This window comes from Mobula hypostoma, chromosome 17 (assembly GCF_963921235.1).
Source record: "Mobula hypostoma chromosome 17, sMobHyp1.1, whole genome shotgun sequence".
Taxonomy (NCBI): Eukaryota; Metazoa; Chordata; class Chondrichthyes; order Myliobatiformes; family Myliobatidae; genus Mobula; species Mobula hypostoma.
In genome coordinates, this window is record NC_086113.1 from 13,220,745 (window position 1) to 13,241,498 (window position 20,754).

At 42.9% G+C, this 20,754-nt stretch overlaps 1 protein-coding gene across 5 annotated transcripts in view; it reads left to right on the plus strand.

The window, feature by feature from the left end:
- osbpl3b (oxysterol binding protein-like 3b) overlaps window positions 1-20,754 on the plus strand; it is a 209,453-nt gene that overhangs the window by 179,705 nt on the left and 8,994 nt on the right. For all 5 annotated transcript variants that reach the window (XM_063069575.1, XM_063069572.1, XM_063069573.1 and 2 more), the window contains one exon: window positions 17,494-17,616. In XM_063069575.1, coding sequence (XP_062925645.1) covers window positions 17,494-17,616 — 123 coding nt within the window. The remainder of the gene's footprint in view (window positions 1-17,493; window positions 17,617-20,754) is intronic.

The following is a 20,754-nucleotide window of genomic DNA, read 5'->3' on the forward strand; positions in this document are numbered from 1 at the left end:
AGTAGTGAGGGGCAACATGGTAGTGTAGCGGTTAGTGTACCACAATTGCAGTACCAGCGACCCAGGTTCAATTCCCGCCATTGCCCGTAAGGAGTTTGTATGGTCATTCTCCCCGTGACTGCATAGGTTTCCTCTGGGTGCTCCTGTTTCCTCCTACAGTCCAAACATGTATGGTTTGAGTTCATGAGTAGTTGGTATGTTAGCTTGGTACTGGAAATGTGGCAACACTTGCGGGCTGACCAGCACAATCCCCACTGATTTGATCTGATGCAAAAAGCTGATTTCACTGCATGCTTCGATATTTCAATGTACATGTGACAAACAAAGCTAACCTTTAACATTTATTTTTACTGCTTGTACCCTTGTCTCCCTCTGGCCACCAGGACTCATGAAGGGTCTTGGCCCAAAACATCAACTGTTTACTCTTTTCCATAGATGCTGCCTGGCCTGCTGAGTTCCTCCAGCATTTTGTGTGTGTCACCTCCTTCCATCATTGGGATGCCACCAAAAAAAAAAGTCCAGTCTCTTTAAACAAGATTTTGAATAGCTCCTTTTAATATCCCTTTATGTATCTCAATATTTTTCCAGAGGACACTCAAAGATACACCTGTACATATGCTTGTTAATGCAAATATCTAATCAACCAATCACGTGGCAGCAACTCAGGGCACAAAAGCATGCAGATATGGTCAAGAGGTTCAGTTGTTGTTCAGTCCAATCGTCAAAATGAGGGAAGAAATGTAATCTAAGTGACTTTGACCGTGAAATGATTGTTGGTGCCAGACGGGGCAGTTTGAGTATCTCAGAAACTGTTGATCCCCTGGGATTTTCATGTGCAACAATCTCTAGAGTTTATAGAGAATGGTGTGAGAAATAATCCAGTGAGCAACAGATCTGTGGGTGAAACTGCCTTGTTACTGAGAGAGGTCAGAGGAGAATGGTTCAAACTGACAGTAAGTTAAATAACCATGGTGTGCAGAATAGTATCTCTGAATGCATTAAGTGTTGAATCTTGAAGTGGATGGGCTACAGCAGCAGAAGACCACAAGCATGAACTAAGTGGCCACTTTATTAGATGTAGGAAGTACCCAATAAACTGGCCACTGAGGGTACTTTGTAACATAAAAGTCATTACATAATCCAATGTATGTGATGGGTGTTGTGACTTGATGCAATGCAGTTAGATGCAGGACAGTCCCTGTTACCTTGCAGGCACCTGAGATTTTCTGTCCACACTGCATAGAAGTTTTGAGATTGCAATGAGAGGTCCTGGATTAAATTTGGGATGTAAGGGACACAAATGGCATTGCCAGTAACCTGCGTTTATCTCCCCAAATATTCATGAGTAGAGCTTTTTTAATGTTCAACACTGAGTGAGAAACAGTGCAGTGTTTTAAGTGGAATTTCAAAGTGAAAGTTTTTTTTACATAAAGCATTAAAATATAAAATCAAGAGATTCTGCAAATGCTGGAAATCCAGAGCAATACACCAAATGCCGGAGGAATCCAGCAGGCCAGGCAGCACCTAGGGAGAGGAGTGTATAGTTAACATTCTGGACTGAGATCCTTTAAGGAAAGAAGAATGGGAAGGAGATCGAAGGTAGCAGTGGTGACATGATGCTTGTGCTTGTCTGTACTTTAGCTCCACCTGCTGACAAATCAGGGAACAGTTTGAGCGAAGCAGCAAGTATCTAGGGGAGGCAAATGCATAAAAGCAGGGATGTAAAGCTGAGGCTTTCTAGGGTATTAGTCAGGTGACATCTACAGTATTGTGAGCAGATTTGGGTCCCATATTTTTGAAAGGATGTGTGGCATTGGAAAGGAGCCAGAGGAGGGTCACGATAATGATGCAAGGCATGATCTGCGGAACCAATGTGGATGACTTCTCTCCTCAACTCTGAACTGATTCCAAAATCTATGCACTCGTTTTCAAGGATGTTCTCAGTATTATTTACTGACTTATTTATTTTAATTGCACGATTTGCCATCTTGTTTGTCGTCTTGGTGTGTAGTTTCTTGTTGATTTCATTGTATTTCTTTGTTCTATTGTGAATGCCTGCAAGAAAATGAATCCCAGGCATATATATGACATGTAAGTACTTTCATACGAAATTTTTTTGAACTTTGAAAGCATAAGAAGAGCATTTGATGGCTCTATGACTGTACTCGTTGGAGTTTAGGAGTTTTCTCATTGTAAACTGCCAAATACTGAAAGACCTAGATAGAGTAAATGTGCAAAGAATGCTTCAAATAGTGAGAGAATCCAGGACCAGAGGACCAGTCTCAGAATAGAAGGGTGTCTATTTAGAGTGGAGATAAGGAGGAATTTCTTTAGCCAGAGGAATCTGTGGAATTCATTGCCACAGGTGGCTGTGGAGGCCAAGTCATGTCTATCCACGGCCTCCTCCACTGTCAAGATGCAGCCACACTCAGGTTGGAGGAACAACACCTTGTATTCCGTCTGGTGAACAACACCTGATGGCATGAACATTGACTTCTCTAATTTCCATTAATGCACCACCTCCCCTTCTTACCCCATCCCTTATTTATTTATTTATTTATTTATTCCTCTCTCTCTGCCCCCCCCCTCTGTCCCCCCCTCTGTCCCCCCCTCTCTGTCCCCCCCTCTCTGTCCCCCCCTCTCTGTCCCCCCCTCTCTGTCCCCCCCCTCTCTGTCCCCCCCTCTGTCCCCCCTCTCTCTCTGTCCCTCCCTCTCTCTCCCTCTCTCTCTCTGTCTGTCCCTCTCACAATAACTCCTTGCCTGTTTTCCATCTTCCTCTGGTGCTCCCCTCCCCCTTTCTGTTTCAATATTTTTATTAATTTCCACATAGAAGAATGCAGAGTACATGAAGATATATATTATGAATCAAAAAAATAGAATAGTACCGAATACATTATATTTAAGTCACACTTACAATCGCAGTACCCCATATTCATAATCAAACATGTAAATTAAATTGTAATATTGAAATGTAATAATTTTATTATAGAGAAAATCTAACCCCCCTACCAAGATCGAAGCTGTTTGGTAGAGAAAGAAAGACAGAAAAAAATCCTTATCACATAGTGATTTATGTTATTAGCCAACATCTGTACTTTAACACCAATCAAAGATTTTGAAAATAGTTCAGAAATGGTCCCCACAATGTTTGAAAGTCTTGGCTTGAATCAGAAATTGAACAACGAATCTTCTCTAAATTTAAGCATGACATAACATCGCGTAACTATTGAGCGTGAGTAGGCAGAACAACATCCGTCCATTTAAGCAACACCGCCCTCCTAACTATAAGAGAAATAAAAGCCAGTATATGCAAATTAGATGTCTCCAAAGTTATGCCTTTTTCTCCAACAATACCAAACAAGGCAGTCAAAGGGTTAGGCTTAAAATTTACTTCAAAAAGTACAGAAAAAGTTTAGAATACTTCCTTCCAATATTTTTCAAGACTCGGGCATGTCCAAAACATAAGAATTAGTGAAGCATCTCCATTGTTACATCTGTCACAATAGGGAGATATATCTGGATAAAACAAGATGGCTTGTTTTTGGACACGTGGGCCCTATGGTCCACTTTAAATTGTAGGAGGGAGTGGCGAGCACATAACGATGAAGTGTTAACCAATTTAAAAATTTCATTCCAAGTCTCCTCAGAAATTGAAATCTATAAATCTTGTTCCCAGGCATTTTTAATTTTGTCTAAAGGAGCCTCTCTCATTCCCAACAACATGTCATAAATATTGGATATTGAACCATCATGAAAAGGATTCAGCCAGTTTTAAGGGTATAAATTGAATTTACATAAGAGTGAGCTTTTCCCCTTGAATAATTTGGTATCAATTAATACTAATCTTCCTTTAAAAATTGTAAGAAATCAATTTACCTATTTGGGTGTAACAATTACTAAGAATTATAAACACCTATTTAAAGAAAATTTTCTTGACTTATTGAATTATGTAAAAAGGGCACTATCACACTGGTCGCCCCTCTCTTTATCGCTGATTGGATGAATTAGTTCTATTAAAATGAATATTTTGCCTAAATATATATACATTTTTCAGGCCTTACCCATTTTGATTCCTAAATCCTTTTTTGATTCTCTTGATTCTATCCTATCCTATATATGGAAAAAGAAACATTCTTGATTTTTAAAAAAGTCCACTTTCAAAAAGTTTAAAAAGAGTGGAGGTTTAGCTTTACCAAACTTTAGGTTTTATTACTGGGCAGTCAATATACGAAATCTTATGTTTTGGTCGTATTACATTAACCATGAGGACGGTCCAGTATGGATTAAAAAGTTTAAAAATTTTCTATCATTTCTCTTCTTGGATCATCACTTCCTTTATCTTTAAACAAACTAACTGACAATTTGGTAATTAAACATACTTTGAGGATCTGGTTGCAATTTAGAAAATACTTTGGTTTATAGAGATTTTCGCTTTCTAATCCCATCCTTTCTAATTGTGTTTTTAAACCTTCCATGACCGATGTAGTTTTTAAAGAATGGGATAGATTAGGTATTAAATGCTTCCAGGATCTGTTTGCTGGAGCATGTCTCTTTTTGTTTGAACAATTGTCAGCTAAATATAGCTTACCAAAAATCCACTTTTTTCGATATCTACAAATTAGAGACTTTCTGCGATCTTAATTACATACATTTCCTTGAGTCCTGATAAGAATTTATTAGATGTAATTTCTAATTTGAAACCTTTTCATGATGGTTCAATACCCTTCCACTTTCTTTCTCCCTAGGCCTCCTGTCCAATGATCCTCTCCCTTCTCCAGCCTTGTATCCCTTTTGCCAATCAACTTACCAGCTCTTGGCTCCATCCCTCCCCCTCCTGTCTTCTCCTATCATTTTGGATCACCCCCTCCTTCTCCCACTTTCAAATCTCTTACTATCTCTTCTTTCAGTTAGTCCTGATGAAGGGTCTCAGCCCGAAATGTCGACTGTACTTCTTCCTATAGATGCTGCGTTCCACCAGCATTTTGTGTGTGTTGGTTGTATTTAAAGCTGAGTTTGATAGGTTCTTGATTAGTAATGGTGTCAAAGGTAACAAGTAGAAGGCGGGGAATGGAGGTGAAAGGGACAATAAATCAAACGTGATCAAATGGTGCAGCAAACTCAATGGGCTGAATGGCCTGATTCTGTTCCTATGTCTTAAACCTTAAATTCAGACTTTGGGAAATTAGCACAAAGTGGAGTTGAACTGTAGCTGTGCATTATTTCACCATCCTTCATTTGTGAGAATGTACATTTTTCCCACAGGTTTTGATATTGTTTGATTTGGATTTTGAGGTTCGTCTCGTTAACAGACCAAAGCGATGGTTGGGAAACAGACTGTGTACAAAAGTGCTGACGTGGCAGTCCAGTGGGTGGAGATGAATTGTGTATACTTAGTAGAAGATCTGTGAGGGGAGCATGTGGAGAACTTTTAATCATTTTATGAATTTCCCTATGATGTCAGTATCCCACAGTGAGCAAGCAGCCTTTTAATTGATCACTTCTGCATCGTTTGGCATCTACTTCGCTTTCTAGAGACACAATCTGAGCATTAACAATAGCTTCTGTGTTTCTTTCCAGCTGCACATACTCTAATTGGTTTAAACAGAAAACATTACTGCACAATACAGGCCCTTCGGCCCACAATGTTGTGCCGACCTTTTAACCTACCCCAAGGTCAATATAACAATCTCATCCTATATAGCCCTCCATTTTCTACAATCCGTGTATTTTCCTGTAAATGCCTGCAAGAAAATCAGTCTCAAGGTAGTGTATGGTGACAAACATACTTCGATAAAAAAAATTGTGACTTTTGACTTTCACTATCTAATAGTTTCTTTTATGTCCCTAATGTATCTGCCTCTACCACCACACTCAGCAAGGCGTTGCACATACCGTGCATTCTCTGCATACATAAAACCTACCTCCAACATCCTCCTGACACTATCCTTCAAGCCCCTTTGTATTAGCCATTTCCACCTGGGGGGGGGTATCTCTGGCTATCCACTCGATCTATGCCTCTTTATCATTTTGTACACCTTTATCAAGCCACCTTTCATCCTCTTTCACTTCAAAGAGGAAAACTCTGGCTCAGTCAACCTTTCCTCGCTAGTTAGACACGCTCACTAATCCAGGCAACATTCTGATAAATCTCTTCTGGACACTCTCTACCACTTCCATATCCTTCCTCTAATGCGATGACTACAACCGAACACAATATTACAAGTATGATCTCACCAGGGTTTTATACAGCTGCAGTTAATACTTCACAGCTCTTCAATCCAATCCCCCGACTAATGAAGACCAACACACCATATGCCTTCTTAATAACTCTTACCAACTTGTGCGGCGACTTTGAGGGATTGAAGGATGTGGACCCCAAGGTCCCTCCGTTCTTCCACACTGCTAAAAAATCTTCCAGATCATTGCAATAAAGGCTGTTGCACATCAGCTTGGGTGTGTGGCAGACCAGTAAGGGGTTTATTGTTCATGAGAGAGGGCTCTGCAGGAGATCTGAACCAGGCTTCCGCAGGGGATGAAATCTAAATCTGCCATTTCTGGACTAGTGGAAGCTACTGGGACACTGGAGAGGCTCTTGGAAGGTATACAAGGAAGTTTAATCCCTGGATCAACTTCTTGCTCAGGAAGTAATTGAGCCAGTGGTGGAGAAGATCTCCCTGCTCCACTCCCTTCTCCAGAGGATGGGGGAACGTGTGCGGTGCAGTAGGATGCATCCAAGATGCTATTTATCTTTTAAATGATTCAGAGAATGTAGATATTACTAGAATGGCTAACAATTTTAGCACATTGCTAGTTGCCCATGAGGATTATGATACAGTGGCAAAATGTGACTTGGCGGGTAACCTATCGAGCTAATGCTCCCCCTGTGCACCCACTGCACTTGGCTTTAAGGAGGTAAATTTTGTTTTATTTAGGGATTCAGCTCGGTAACAGTCCCTTCGGCCCAATTGGGCACTGCCCAATTACACCCAAGTGACCAATTGACCTCATGAACCTCATTGGAATGTGGGAGGAAACTGGAGCTCACGGAGGAAACCACATGGTCACGGGGAGAAAGTACAAACTCCTTGCAGTCAGTGACAGGAATTGAACCCGAGTCACTGGCACTGTAATAACGTTGTGCTAACTGCTACACTACTGTGCTACCCATGGTTTTACCGGTTTGTAAAGAAATTCTGGCGAAGGGTTTTCCAGTAAGATGGCGGTGCGTTCAATTGCAGTGGCTTCTAAGGGCTCAGCCAATGGTGTTATTTTAAACTTATTTTTTACGATTACAAGACCCTGCTGGACATTAAGAACATTATAAAGTACTGTAGGTCTACCCCATTGGTGAGTTGCTCATTAGTAGAGGAACTGAAGAAGCCGGACTTGCTGCGGATCGTGCTGCTGTCTGCGAAAGAGAGGCGATGGTGCGCGAAGGCAGCGTGCAGTCTGACAGCGAGCGATCGCCTTAGTCGCTCTTCTTGTGATTGTAAGGTCCTGTTGGACATTGTTCATGTGGAATAGTGCAAGTCCAATTCACTGATTTTTAGGCAGGCTGCACAGCTGGACGGAGGACCTGTGTGGCCTCGGTCGTACCACAGACTAGGCCTCAGGCCGCGATGTTGCCTGTTTTCAGCTGCCCAGGAGAGAGGCACCCAGAATTGTTCAGCTCCACTGGAGATGGTGTGGTGCAGTGTCCCAGCTGGTCGCTGCTGCCCCCAGTGTTCACTCTGCAGAAGACAAGCTGTAGTGTGTTTGAATGCAGATATCTGCAACTTTCATGGACTCAGGGTTCTTGGACTATATACTTTTCGTGAGACTATATTTTACTGATATCTTATATGCGCTTGCTGTCTTATATGTACCTTGTGTTGGTATGATTGTTGGTACTGTTTCACACTTTCAAACACTTCTGTTTAGCTACATTCATGGGTATTCATGTATGGTTAAATGACAATTAAACTTGAACAATGAAAATATTGCAGTGCAAATTATATGATTTGAAGTGAATGAATGTTGAGGGTAGTGGATCTGATGCCCTTCAAGCTGCCTGTTCTGGCCTGCTGGTGTTTTTGTTACAAAGGTTGCCTGATGTGTGGCTTGAAGGGGAACGTTCTGAGGGTGGCAGTTCCTTGCATTCACTGTTCTTGTTCGACGGAGACATTTGCAGGTTTGCAAGCACATTTGTAAGATTGCTAATGTCGCCCTCAATCAAATTGTGCCTCGATACTTGTGGTAGTTATTAAGTGTTATTCCTGCGTCACTCGGTTAGCCTCTCCCACGTGGGAGGTGTTGACATCGTGTATAAAGGCATCCGTTAGTCTCATGAGACCATGAGAAGGTTTCCAGGGCACAGGCCTGGGCAAGGTTGTATGGAAGACCAGCAGTTGCCCATGCTGCAAGTCTCCCGATGTTGTCCAAGGGAAGGGCATTAGGACCCATACAGCTTGGCACCAGTGTCATCGCAGAGCAATATGTGGTTAAGTGCCTTGCTCAAGGACACAACATGCTGCCTCAGCCAAGTTTAGAAATAGCGACCTTCAGATCACTAGACGAACACCTTAACCACTTGGCCATGCGCCAACACACACACACCATGTACAAGCAGGGTTATCAATAAAGTTCAGTGGAATATCCATAAAGGCTGACGTTTTGGTGTGCTCTCCACTATCCCTCAATATCGAACACAACAAGACTCATTGAGCTGAGTGCCCTCATTCTGCTTCTATGTCTCATGACTTATATCTTATATCATGCTTTGGTTTCTGGAGATACAATCTGAGTACAGGTTGACCTTCACTTAATCCAGCACCATTGGGACCTGAGGAGTGCCGGATTAGTGAAAATGCCGAATTACAGAAGGATCACATTAAGCATTATCAGTGCCGGATTACCGAAGGAACCGAATTACAGGTAGTCGGATTAGTGAAGGTCGACTGTATTAACAGTAGTTTCTGTGTTTCTTTCCAGCTGCACTTAGTCTAATTGATTTAAACATCGAACTTTATTGCACAATACAGGCCCTTCGGCCCACAATGTTGTGCTGACCTTTTAACCTACTCCAAGATCAATCTAACACTTCCCTCCTATCTAGCCCTCCATTTTTTACAATCTATGTCTTGTATCATGGGCAGTTACCCTGCTCAGAATGGAATTACAGGAACCACTGGGCAGATGATGGAGCTGAGAGATCCTGATGGACTTGGCATGGAGTTTTCATAAGATAATGATGCATGGACTTGGGGGTGCCGTGTTCACATGGATAGAGGATTGGTTAACAAATAGAAAGCAGTGAGTTGGGATACATGGGTGCTACTCTGGTTGATAATCAGTGGTGAGTGGTGAGCCGCAGGGGTCGGTGCTAGGTCTGCAACTGTTCACGATATACATTAACGATATGGAAGAGGGGACCGAGTGTAGTGTATCTAAATTTGCTGATGATACTAAATTGAGTGGAAAAACAAATTGTGCAGGAGATACGGAGAGTCTGCAGAGAGATATAGATAGGTTAAGTGAGTGGGCAAGGGTCTGGCAGAGGGAGTACGATGTTGGTAAGTGTGAGGTCATCCATTTTAGAAGGAAAAATGGAAAAGCAGATTATTATTTAAATAGTGAAAAACTGCAGTGCAGAGGGACTTGGGAATGCTTGTGCATGAATCACAAAAGGTTGGTTTGTGGGTGCAGCAGGCTATCAAGAAGGCAAATGGAATGTTGGCCTTCATTGCCAGAGGGATTGAATTGAAGAGCGGGGAGGTTATGAGCAACTGTACAGGGTACTGCTGAGGCCGCACCTGGAGAACTGCATGCAGTTCTGGTCTCCTTGAGGAAGGATATACTGGCTTTGGAGGCGATGCAGAGGAGGTTCACCAGGTTGATTCCAGAGATGAGGGGATTAGACCACGAGGAGAGATTGAGTCACCTGGGACCATATTCACTGGAATTCAGAAGGATGAGAGGAGATCTCATAGAAACATATAAAATTATGAAAGGGATAGATAAGATAGGGGCAGGAAAGTTGTTTCCACTAGTAGGTGAGACCAGAACTAAGGGACATAACCTCAAGATTTAGGGGAGTAGATTTAGGACGGAGATGATGAGGAACTGCTTTTCCAGAAAGTGGTGAATCTGTGGAATTCTCTGCCCAATGAAGCAGTGGAAGGTGACTCAGTAAATATATTTAAGACAAGGTTGGATAGATTTTTGCATAGTAGGGGAATTGAGGGTTATGGGGAAAAGGCAGGTAGGTGGAGATAAGTCCATGGTCAGATCAGCCATGATCTTATTGAATGGCAGAGCAGGTTCGATGGGCCACGTGGCCGACTCCTGTTCCTATTTCTTATGTTATGATGTTCTTATCTGTGATTAAGTACCAGAATCAAAGTAGGTTTATTATCACCGGCATGTGTCCTAAAATTTGTTACCTTAGCATCAGCGGTTCAATACAATACATGATAATATAGAAAGTAAATAAATTACAGTAAGTGTCTGTGTATATATACATGTGTGTATATATACGTGTGTGTATATATGTGTGTGTATATATGTGTGTGTGAGTGTATATATGTGTGTGTGTGTATATATATATATGTTTAATAGGGCAAAAACAGAAGTAATATATGTTTAAAACAAAGTAAGGTAGTGTTCTTGGGTTCAATGTCCATCGGACGGCAGAGAGGAAGAAGTGAATGAATCACTGAGTGTGTCTTTTCAGGCTTCTGTCCCTCCTTCCTGACAGTAACAACGAGAACAGTTCATGCCCTGGGTGCTGGGGTCCTTAATAATGGACGTTGCCTTTCTGAGGCACTGCTCCTTGAAGATGTTTTGGATACTGTGGAGGCTAGTACCCAAGTTAGAGCTGACTAATTGTACAACTCTCGGTAGCTTTTGGTCCTGTGTGGGAACTCCGCCCATACCAGAGAGGGATGAAGCCTATCAGAATGCTCTCACCGTACATCTATAGAAGTTATAACTGTCAGAGCCACCATACATCAGTTAGCTAATCGAGAGTCAACTATTTGGAAATAGCGGGACTGGATTTGTCTTCCTTTAGTGGACAGAACTTTTCTCTACATCTTTCCTGTTAGATCCCTTTGTTGTACTTTCACTGGAACCAGACAAACATGGCCGGGAAATTGTTGAATAATGAAAGACGACTTCAGCTTTGTGACTGAGGTGTTGTTAAATCTCATAAGACTTAGTAGTATTGAGGGCTGTCAGGGACTGCTGATGCCTCCCGGTGTTAGTCTGATGAGGACTGGCATCTGTGATGTCAAGACCCCTGGGGGGAAGCAGAAAGGATTGTCTGATTGCACTTCCGATCTAGAACTGTCATTCATCACTTTCATTCTCACACTGGATATCTCCATTACTCAGTACAGGCAACGTCAGCTGTACTTGATTTGACTCCTCAGTACCATTCTGAACCAGAAAGTCTTTCCCTCTCTCCTTCTCTTTCCCTCTTTACCTCCCTCCCTTTCCTTCCCTCTCTGCCTCTTTCCCTCCCTGCCTGCCTCCTCAAACCCCCATCTCCCCAACCCCTGCACCCTGCATCCCCCATTGTCCCTCTCCCACTTTCCCACACATCCCCGACTACCTACCATCTCCCGCTCTCTCCCTCCCTCACACTTGCCTTCCCCCCTCCCCTCCCCCTCCCCTCCCCCTCCCCTCCCCCTCCCCTCCCCCCCCTCCCCCCTCCCCCCTCCCCTTCCCCTTCCCCCTCCCCCCTCCCCCCTCCCCCCCCCCTCCCCCCTCCCCCCTCCCCCCTCCCCCCTCCCCCCTCCCCCCTCCCCCCTTCCCCCTCCTCCCTTCCCCCCTCCTCCCTTCCCCCCTCCTCCCTTCCCCCCTCCTCCCTTCCCCCCTCCTCCCTTCCCCCCTCCCCCTCCCCTCCTCTCTCCCCTCCTCCCTTCCCCCCTCCCCCCTCTCTCCCCTCCCACCCTCTCTCCCCTCCTCTCCCACAAGGACTCTCAAGTCTCTTTGCAACTCAGTTTTTTGTTTATTCCCACTCTTTGCCTCCTACCCATCAGCCACTGCTTTATCCATGCTAAAATCTTTCCTGTAATACCATGGGCTCGTAGATTGTTAAGCAGCCTCATGTGTGGCAACTTGTCAAGGCCTTCTGAAAATCCAAGTACACAACATCCACTGATTTCTCCTTTGTCTGTCCTGCTTGTTATTTCTTCAAAGAATTCCAACAGATTTGTCAGGCAAGACTTTCTCTTGAGGAAGCCATGCTGACTACGGCCTATTTTATCATGTACCTCCAAGTACCCTGAGACCTCATCCTTAATAATTGACCACCATCTTCCCTATCACAGAGGTCAGGTTAACTGACCTATAATTTCCTTTCTTCTGTCTCTCTCTCTTCTTGAAGAGTGGAGTAACATTTGCAATTTGCCAGTTTTCTGGAACCATTCCAAAATCTAGAGATTCTTGAAAGATTATTACTATTGCCTCCATGATCTCTTCAGCCACCTCTTTCAGAACTCTGGGGTTCCAGGTGACTTGTCTATATTCAGACCTTTCAGTTTCCATAAGGTAAAGAAGCAGAATTAGGCCATTTGGCCCATTGAGTCTGCTCTGCCATTTCACCTCAGCCCCATTCTCCTGCATTCTATCCATATCCTTTCATACCCTGACTAATCAAGAATCTATCAGCCTCTGCTCTAAACGTAACCAATGACTTCACCTCCACAACCGTCCGTGGTTTTAACCCAGGTCTCTGGTGCTGAGGTGTTGCCTCTAGAAGCTACATCACTGTGTTGCCTGATTGCCTGGTGCCCAAAAAACATGCCGTAGATGTTGCAATATATTGCCAATTTATGACCAGCAAGCCTCCACAAACATTATTAATCTAATGGTTGGGATATCTGACTGAATCAGGTGGAAGTAGGGGAGATAAATCTCTACCAAAGGAGGTGTAAGATGCTCCTGCACGCCCCCCCCCCGCCCCCACTAGCCTGCTGGTCACCCTTGGGCAAGGTATAGTACCTGCTGGTGCAGATCCCATGTCCTGGTTATGCGCCCACTGACGTCAGGCAGCCAGTCTCTGAAGAGTATTGATAATGGGTGGGCTCACCCGTCTTGTAAAGACACCGACCAGAAGAAGACAATGTCAAGCCACTTTTATAGAAAAATTTGATCACGGTCATGGATAAGACGGTGATTGCCCACGTCAGTATGATATGGCACATGATAACAATGATGATCTGATTGAAATTGATCCAGGGATAAATATTGGTCAGGATATTGGAGACAATTGAAGGTCTTTCCTTCAAATCGGCTCTGTGGGATCTTGTACATCTGCCCAAACGGTCAGAGAAGTTTAATGTCTCGTGTAAAGGAAAGCAGCAATGCATAAAGCGTGGACCCAGAAGAGAGAAGTGAGACCCTTACGTGAGGAAATCTGCAGATTCTGGAAATCCAAAGCAACACAAAAAATGCTGGAGGAACTCAACAGGTCAGGCAGAAAACAGGGAAAAGAGTAAACAATTGACATTTCAGGTTGAGACCCATTCATTGGGACTATTAGACCCTACTACCTGGTCAACCATTTAAGATCTTGGTTGTGCAATCTAGTGGTTGATGTTGGCATAGCAATTGAGCATCACCCCAAGGCCAGTCCTCACATCTCTGGAGTGGAAGTAGTCCATGCCCTTGGGTGTAACTATTTCTCGATATGGCCTACCTATCTCCCCTTCCGTGTCTCGAAGGATCTGGAGATCATCCAGTTCCAGCTCCAACTCCTTAACACTGGATGCTCTTCTAGGCCGTGATTCCTTAAGTCTTTATGGGCATGAGTCTGCATGCTGAAGTGGGGATAGTCTCTTTGTTGTTTAATGTTCAACGCTGGTGCGTGTTCTATTCTTGTATTTCAATGTGATCATTTGATAACTTGCGAAGTAACCACATTGCTGTGATGCTGTGTTTTTTGTGATAGTGGTGAACATGATGAGACTTTATGAAAATCCGATTGTACACTGATCACTGAAACTTACCTTAGCCTTTTCTAATTTAATAGTTAAAAATATTTTGTACTTGTTTTGGATTTCAACCCAATGTTAATGGTTATAGCTTAGGAGATACCGTATGTTCATACAGTTAAGACAACGTTTTATGTTATGATCAGTATTCTAAGGCAGAGTGTGGTTTATCAGTAGCGTGCTTGTTTGTTACTCGCATTTTTGTGTCTGGTTTGCTAATGAGAGATTTAGGTTTTTTTCTCTCCATCTCTCTATACTCCATTCTCACGGTCTTGCCCTAAATAATAAGTGCCTTATCCCCAGCATGAACAAATTTATTCTCTGCCACAATTGTTAGTTTGTTAATTTTTCTCATCTAAGATTTTGAAGAAATAAACAGTCCAAGGTAGAATTGTCTTCTAGTTATTGCAAAGTTAGATTAGACCCAAAAGACAACATTGTGTTTTCTTTTTTTTCAGTCAGTGGTTCAATCTGGAGTTTGTTTTTACATACTGAAATTGATGCTGTAGCACAACTAACTTTTATTTTCTGGGGTGGGGGGGTGTGGTTGGAAAAAAAACTCTGTTAATTCCACTGCCCTTAGCGTTGTCAATGGTCCTTCTCTTCCATCCAACAATCTCTTTGACCCTGTACCATCAGGCAAGAGGTACCATGGTATTAAGACAAGAACTGTTAGGATGGGAAAACAGCTTCTTCCTTCAGGCCATAAGACTACTGAACTCCCTGCCACAACCCAGGTCTCATGACGTATGAATTGCCAGTAGTGTTATACTGTTTTATTTTTAACTTGTATCATAAATACACATTATTTGTTAATTTATTTGTGGCATTTTTACTTTGTGGCGTGTCTGTGAGTTACATGTACTGTGTTGTCCACCTTCGTCTGGCGTCATATTAGAATGACAATAAACTGAACTTGAACTTTGTACTTGTAATAAATTAAGCGTTTTTGGATGACTCAGAGTCAGACTGTGGTCGGGCATGGCAGGGAGAGTTTTTTTCCTTCTCCCATCTGCGTGAGATGTGGGACTTTCGAGAGACTTTGAACTTTTTAACTGTGACCATGGCCTGTTCTTCATCAAGTTATGGTATTGTTGCACTGTTGTTATAATTATGTGGTTTTTGTTAGTTTTTCAGTCTTGGTCTATCCTGTGTTTCCGTGATATCACACCGGAGGAATATTGTTTCATTTCTTAATGCATGCATTACTAAATGACAATAAAAGAGGACTGCGTGTCCTCGTAATCTAATCTACTTCAGTAGGAGATGATGTTGAACGCATCATAGGCTCCAACTTGCCCGCCGTCAAGGACATGCGCTCAGTGGTCACTTGATGAGATACAGGAGGGAAACCTGGTCTGGTCTTCTGCTGCTGTAGCCTGTCCACTTCAAGGTTTGACGTGCGCATTCAGAGATGCTATTCCACACACCACTGTTGTAAATAACACCGCGTAGTTATTTAAGTTACTATCCTCCACTTATCAGCTTGAAGCAGTCGGGCCATTCTCCGACCTCTCATTAACAAGGCGTCTTCACCCACAGAAGTACCACTCAGTGAATTTTTTGCTTTTCTGTAAACTCTCGAGACTGTTGTGTGTGAAAATCCCAATAAAATCAGCATTTTCTGAGATACTCCAAACCATCCCGTCCGGCACCAACAATCATTCCGCAGTCAAAATTACTTGGATCACTGTTCTTCCCCATTCTGACGTTTCGTCTAGACGACAACTGATCCTCTTGACAATGCCCGCATGTGTTTATGCATCAAGTTGCGCCCACGTGTTTGGCCGATTAGATATTTGCATTAGCGAGCAGGTGTACATAATGAACTGGCACTGAGTGTATCATCAGAAAGGTGCCGGAAAAAGGCCAGAAATATCATGAAGGATCCCAGCCACTCTGCTTATGAACTGTTAATTCCACTCTTGTCAGGGGAGAGGCTATGTAGCATCCAGCCAAGAACCAATAGACTCAAAAACAACTACGTACCTCCCCCAAACCATCATGCTGATCAACACCTCCACCCGTTAACCCACCCACCCACCACTACGTGCACATCACCCAGCATCACTTTGTGTACATATTTATGTTTATTGAGTTATTTATGTTTAGTGTTTTTTAAGCCGCGACAGATCCAGAGTAACAATCTTTTTGTTGTTCTTTACACGTGCGTACAGAAGAATGACAATAAGCAATCTTGAATCTTGAATTCTAGTACTTACGAAGACTTTAGAGGAATATTATCACATGACACAAGTTACCCACTAATGAAGGCTCATCCCAGTGAAGCTCTGCACAATAATTTAATCCTTCATCACAACTCCAGAAAAATTCAATGAGATTAAGTTCAGAGTTCGAAATAAAATATATCATGAGTACATACACGTCACCACATACAACCCTGAGATTCTTTTTCTGCGGGTGTACTTAGCAAATCCATAGAGCTGTAAAGAGGATCCTTAAACTGTAAACCAACTGTGCAAATGCAAATAATAAATAAATAGCAATGAATAAGGAGCATGAAATAACAATATAACAGAGTCCTTAAATGAGTGAAGTTATCCCCTTTTGTTCAAGAGCCTGACGGTTGAGGAGTAGTAACTGTTCTTGAACCTGGGGGTGCGAGTCCTGAGGCTCCTGTACCTTCTACCTGATGGTAGCAGTGAGAAAAGAACACTGCCTTGGTGGTGAGGATCTTTGATGGTGAATGCTGCTTTTCTATAGCAATGTTTTATGTAGATATGCTCAGTGGCTAGGACGATTTTACCCGTGATGTACTTGGCTGAGCCCACTACCTTTAGAAGGGTTTTCCGCTCAAAGGCAGTGGTGTTCCCAGACCAGGCCATAATGCAGCCAGTCAGCACACTTTCCACCACACATCTATAGAAGATTGCCAAGGTTCTTGATGACATGACAAACTTCTGCAGACTCCTGAGCAAGTATATGATGGGTCCAGGACAGGTCGTCTGAGATAGTGACACCCAGGAATTTAAAGTCACTGACCCTCTCCACCTCTGATCCTCTGATGATTACTGGCTGACGGACCTCTGGTTTTCCCCTCCTGAGGTCTACAATTAGCTCCTTGGTTTTACTCAGATTGTTATTACACCACTTAGCCAAGTTTTCGATCTCCTTCTTGTATGCTGGTTCTTTACCCTCTTTGACATAGTCCACAACAGTGGTGTCGTCAGCAAACTTGTATGCTGGATGGTGTCGGAGCTGTCATTGATGTAAGGCGAGTAGAGCAGGGAGCTAAGTACACATCCCTGTGGTGTTCCTGTGCTGGTGGAGATTGTGGAGGAGATCATTTTGCCGATCCAAACTGACTGGGGTCTACAAGTGAGGAAATCCAGGATCCAATCGCACAAGCGGGGTATTGAGGTCCAGGGCTTGGAGGTTGCTGGTTAGTCTGGTGTTAAATGCCAAGCTATAAATTATGTCCATATACTGTATGTGGTGCAGTTTATTTCTGTCCTGAGTTTATTCTAAAGCATTTATTTGACTGTTACTTCAGGTACCTAGAGGAAGGTAACATAGAGGCTGCAGAATCTCAAAAACAAAGAATTGAACAATTGCAAAGAGAAAGACGGAGAGTTCTTGAAGAAAATAACATGAAACATCAACCTCGCTTCTTCAGGTAGGTTGGTCATTTGGTGTGAGCACACGGAAAACCAGATTGACACAAGTAATATTTTCACAGGGAATTCTGATTGGAGATAATTTACATTTCTCTTTCTATTCTCTGTTGCTTTTCATACTTGTGTAAAAATACAGTTTGTAAAAATTCCCATTGCAATTAAATGTTAATAGCACCATTGTTTTTAGGATAGAAACTTCTTGCAAAAGAACAAATGAAATGCGTTCACAAGTTTAATTTAAATATCATAAAGACCATAAGGCCATCAGATATAGGAGCAAAATTAGGGCATAAGAAATAGGAGTCAGTAGGCCATCTATCCCGTTGAGCCTGCTCTGCCATTCAATAAGATCATGGCTGATCTGGCCATGGACTCTCCACCTACCTGCCTCTTCCACCATAATCCTTAATTCCCATTTGGCCCACCATTTGATCATGACCAATCTCCTGCCTTCTCCTCATATCCCCTGACCAATCAAGAATCCATCAACCGCTACCTTAAATATACATAAAGACTTGGCCTCCACAGCCACCCATGGCAAAGACTTCGACAGACTTACCACTCTGGCTGAAGAAATTCCTCCTCATCTCCATTCTAAAAGGTTTTCATATCTCTTGTTGAATAATGACAGAGCATAGCATCGTCCCAGTTGTGTCATTGTGAAGTGACCTTTCTTGTATCTTATCGTATTATTCAATTTAAAAAATCAAATAGTTAACATTTACAAGCACTTAAATTAAGTTTTATCCATGTTTCACTCCTATGAAGTTATATGATGGATCCCAACTCTGCCATGTATGAATTTGCGGCATTTGAATTAGCTTCTGCTTCAGAGTGAAATCTAACAGCAATTTCCCAATCCCACTACTCCTCCACCTTGTACATCATCCTGCTCTGAGCATGGACTGGTAAATCGGAGGGGAGGAGAAGATGGTGGCGCGACACAGTGAGCACGGCCGCTCTGAAATGATATCGTATTTGTAGGTAGGGGCTGTGCACAATCCTGATTTGATGGAGACAGACATGAGAAGCACGGAGGAACGTCTGGAAAAACTTCTGAAATGCCTGCTTCACTGCTGTTGTTACTGTGCGATCGAGAATCTCCAGAGGAGAAGGCCCCAAATCCTCGGCTTTGCCTATTGCCTGTTGCCGAGGCTGGGGTCGAAGCGCTCGGCAGGGATGGTGCTTGGTGTGGGAGGGCTGGTCGGAGGCTCGAAGTTTTCGGACGGACTCGGGTGTGGTCGGGTACTTCCAGGGTGCTGCATCGGCAAGTTTGCGGCACTGGAGGTTCATGGCAGGGAGAGAGTTTCTCCCTTCTACCGTCTGCGTGAGATGATGGGACTTTCGAGAGACTTTGAGAGTTTTTTTTATCATGCCATGGTCTGTTCTTTATCAAATTACGGTATTGCTTTGCACTGCTGTAACTATATGTTATAATTATGTGGTTTTTATCAGTTTTTTTAGTCTTGGTTTGTCTTGTGTTTCTGTGATATCATTCTGGAGGAACATTTTATCATTTCTTAATGCATGCATTACTAAATGACAATAAAAGAGGACTGCGTGTCCTCAATCTAATCTGAATGCTAAATGCATAAATATGATTTATCGCTGTTATTTTGAAATAATACCTTTCAGTTACAACATTTTATGAAATGACCATGGTAATTCTGCTGAATTAATCCGATTTGTTTAAAATATCCTTTTTCTCTCAGTTCCTTTTTCCACAACATATTTTTTGTTTTGTAAATATGATTTAGCAACATTAATTTGAAACAGTAGCTTTATTTACATTTTATGAAAGACTACGATAATACTGCTGAGTTAATCAGATTTGTTTAAAATATTACTTCTCTCACAGTTTCCCACAACAACTTGGTGTGTTTGTGTTCTGAAGGCAGACCGGTCAAGGTCTCATTTATTGTTCCTTCTCATAAGAAGGTGCTGACTTTGTCCGGTAAATCTAACAGAGCTCTGTGGTAATGTAATGAGTCAGCTGGAGGATTTCATGAATTTGGGCCCAATGGGGTGGTGGGAAAATAAATAACAGAGTCATCCACCTGAAATATTACAAACAGGAGAAGATCCTCAGATGCTGGAAATCAGAGTAATACACACAAAATGCTGGAGGAATTCAGCAGGTCAGACAGCTTCCATGGAAATGAATAAACAGTTGATATTTCGGGCTTTGACATTCCTTCAGGACAGAAGAAACCAAATTAGAGTACAGAGTCACTACCACATCAGTAGACTCGAGGATGAAATAAACCTCAACCCCTCCAACCACCCCCCGCATCTCACTGCTCTCCAACTCGTACACCATCGTGCCCTGAGCATGTCATAGCATTCCTTCATCAATGCGAAGGGAAAAGAGTATGAACTTTGGAAATCAATTATTAAATCCGAAAATGCTATAACTACTCAGGTCAAATCACAGGGTGGTCTGAGTATCTCAGGAACTGCTGATCTCCTGGGATTTTCACGCACAAAAGTCTCTAGATTTTCCAGAGAATGGTGCAAAAAACAAAAGCATCGAGTGAGTGGTACTTGTCAATGAGAGAGGTCAGAGGAGAATAGCCTGACTGGTTCAAGCTGACAGGAAGTTGACAGTAACTCAAATAACCACGCGTTACAGCAGTGGTGTGCAGAAGAGCATCTCTGAATGCGCAACATGTCAAACATTGTAGCGGATGAGCTACAGCAGCAGAGCTACGATAGAATGGACCTAATAATGTGGCCATTGGGTGTGGTTATTCCACTAATCACTTAAAATGCCTAACGTCCAACCTTGGACCAGTCAACCTTTTCTGGTTTTGAAGGTATTGCAATGGTGAATGATGTGTCTGTGCCCACTTTCCCAGTCCTAATCCATGGGCGCCACGGTGGTACAGTGGTTATTTCGACGCTATTACGGGTCGGAGCGTTTCGGAGTTCAATTCCAATGCTGTTCTGTAAGGAGTCTCTGTACATCCTCCTCGTGGAATGTGTGGGTTTTCTCCCGGGTGCTCTGGCTTCCTCCCATAGTCCAAAGACATACTAGCTAGGTTGTAAAGTGTCCTGTGGTTAGGTTAGGGTTAGTCGGGGTGGTGCGGCTCAAAGGGCCAGAAGGGCCTGCTCCACACTGTATCACTACATAAGTA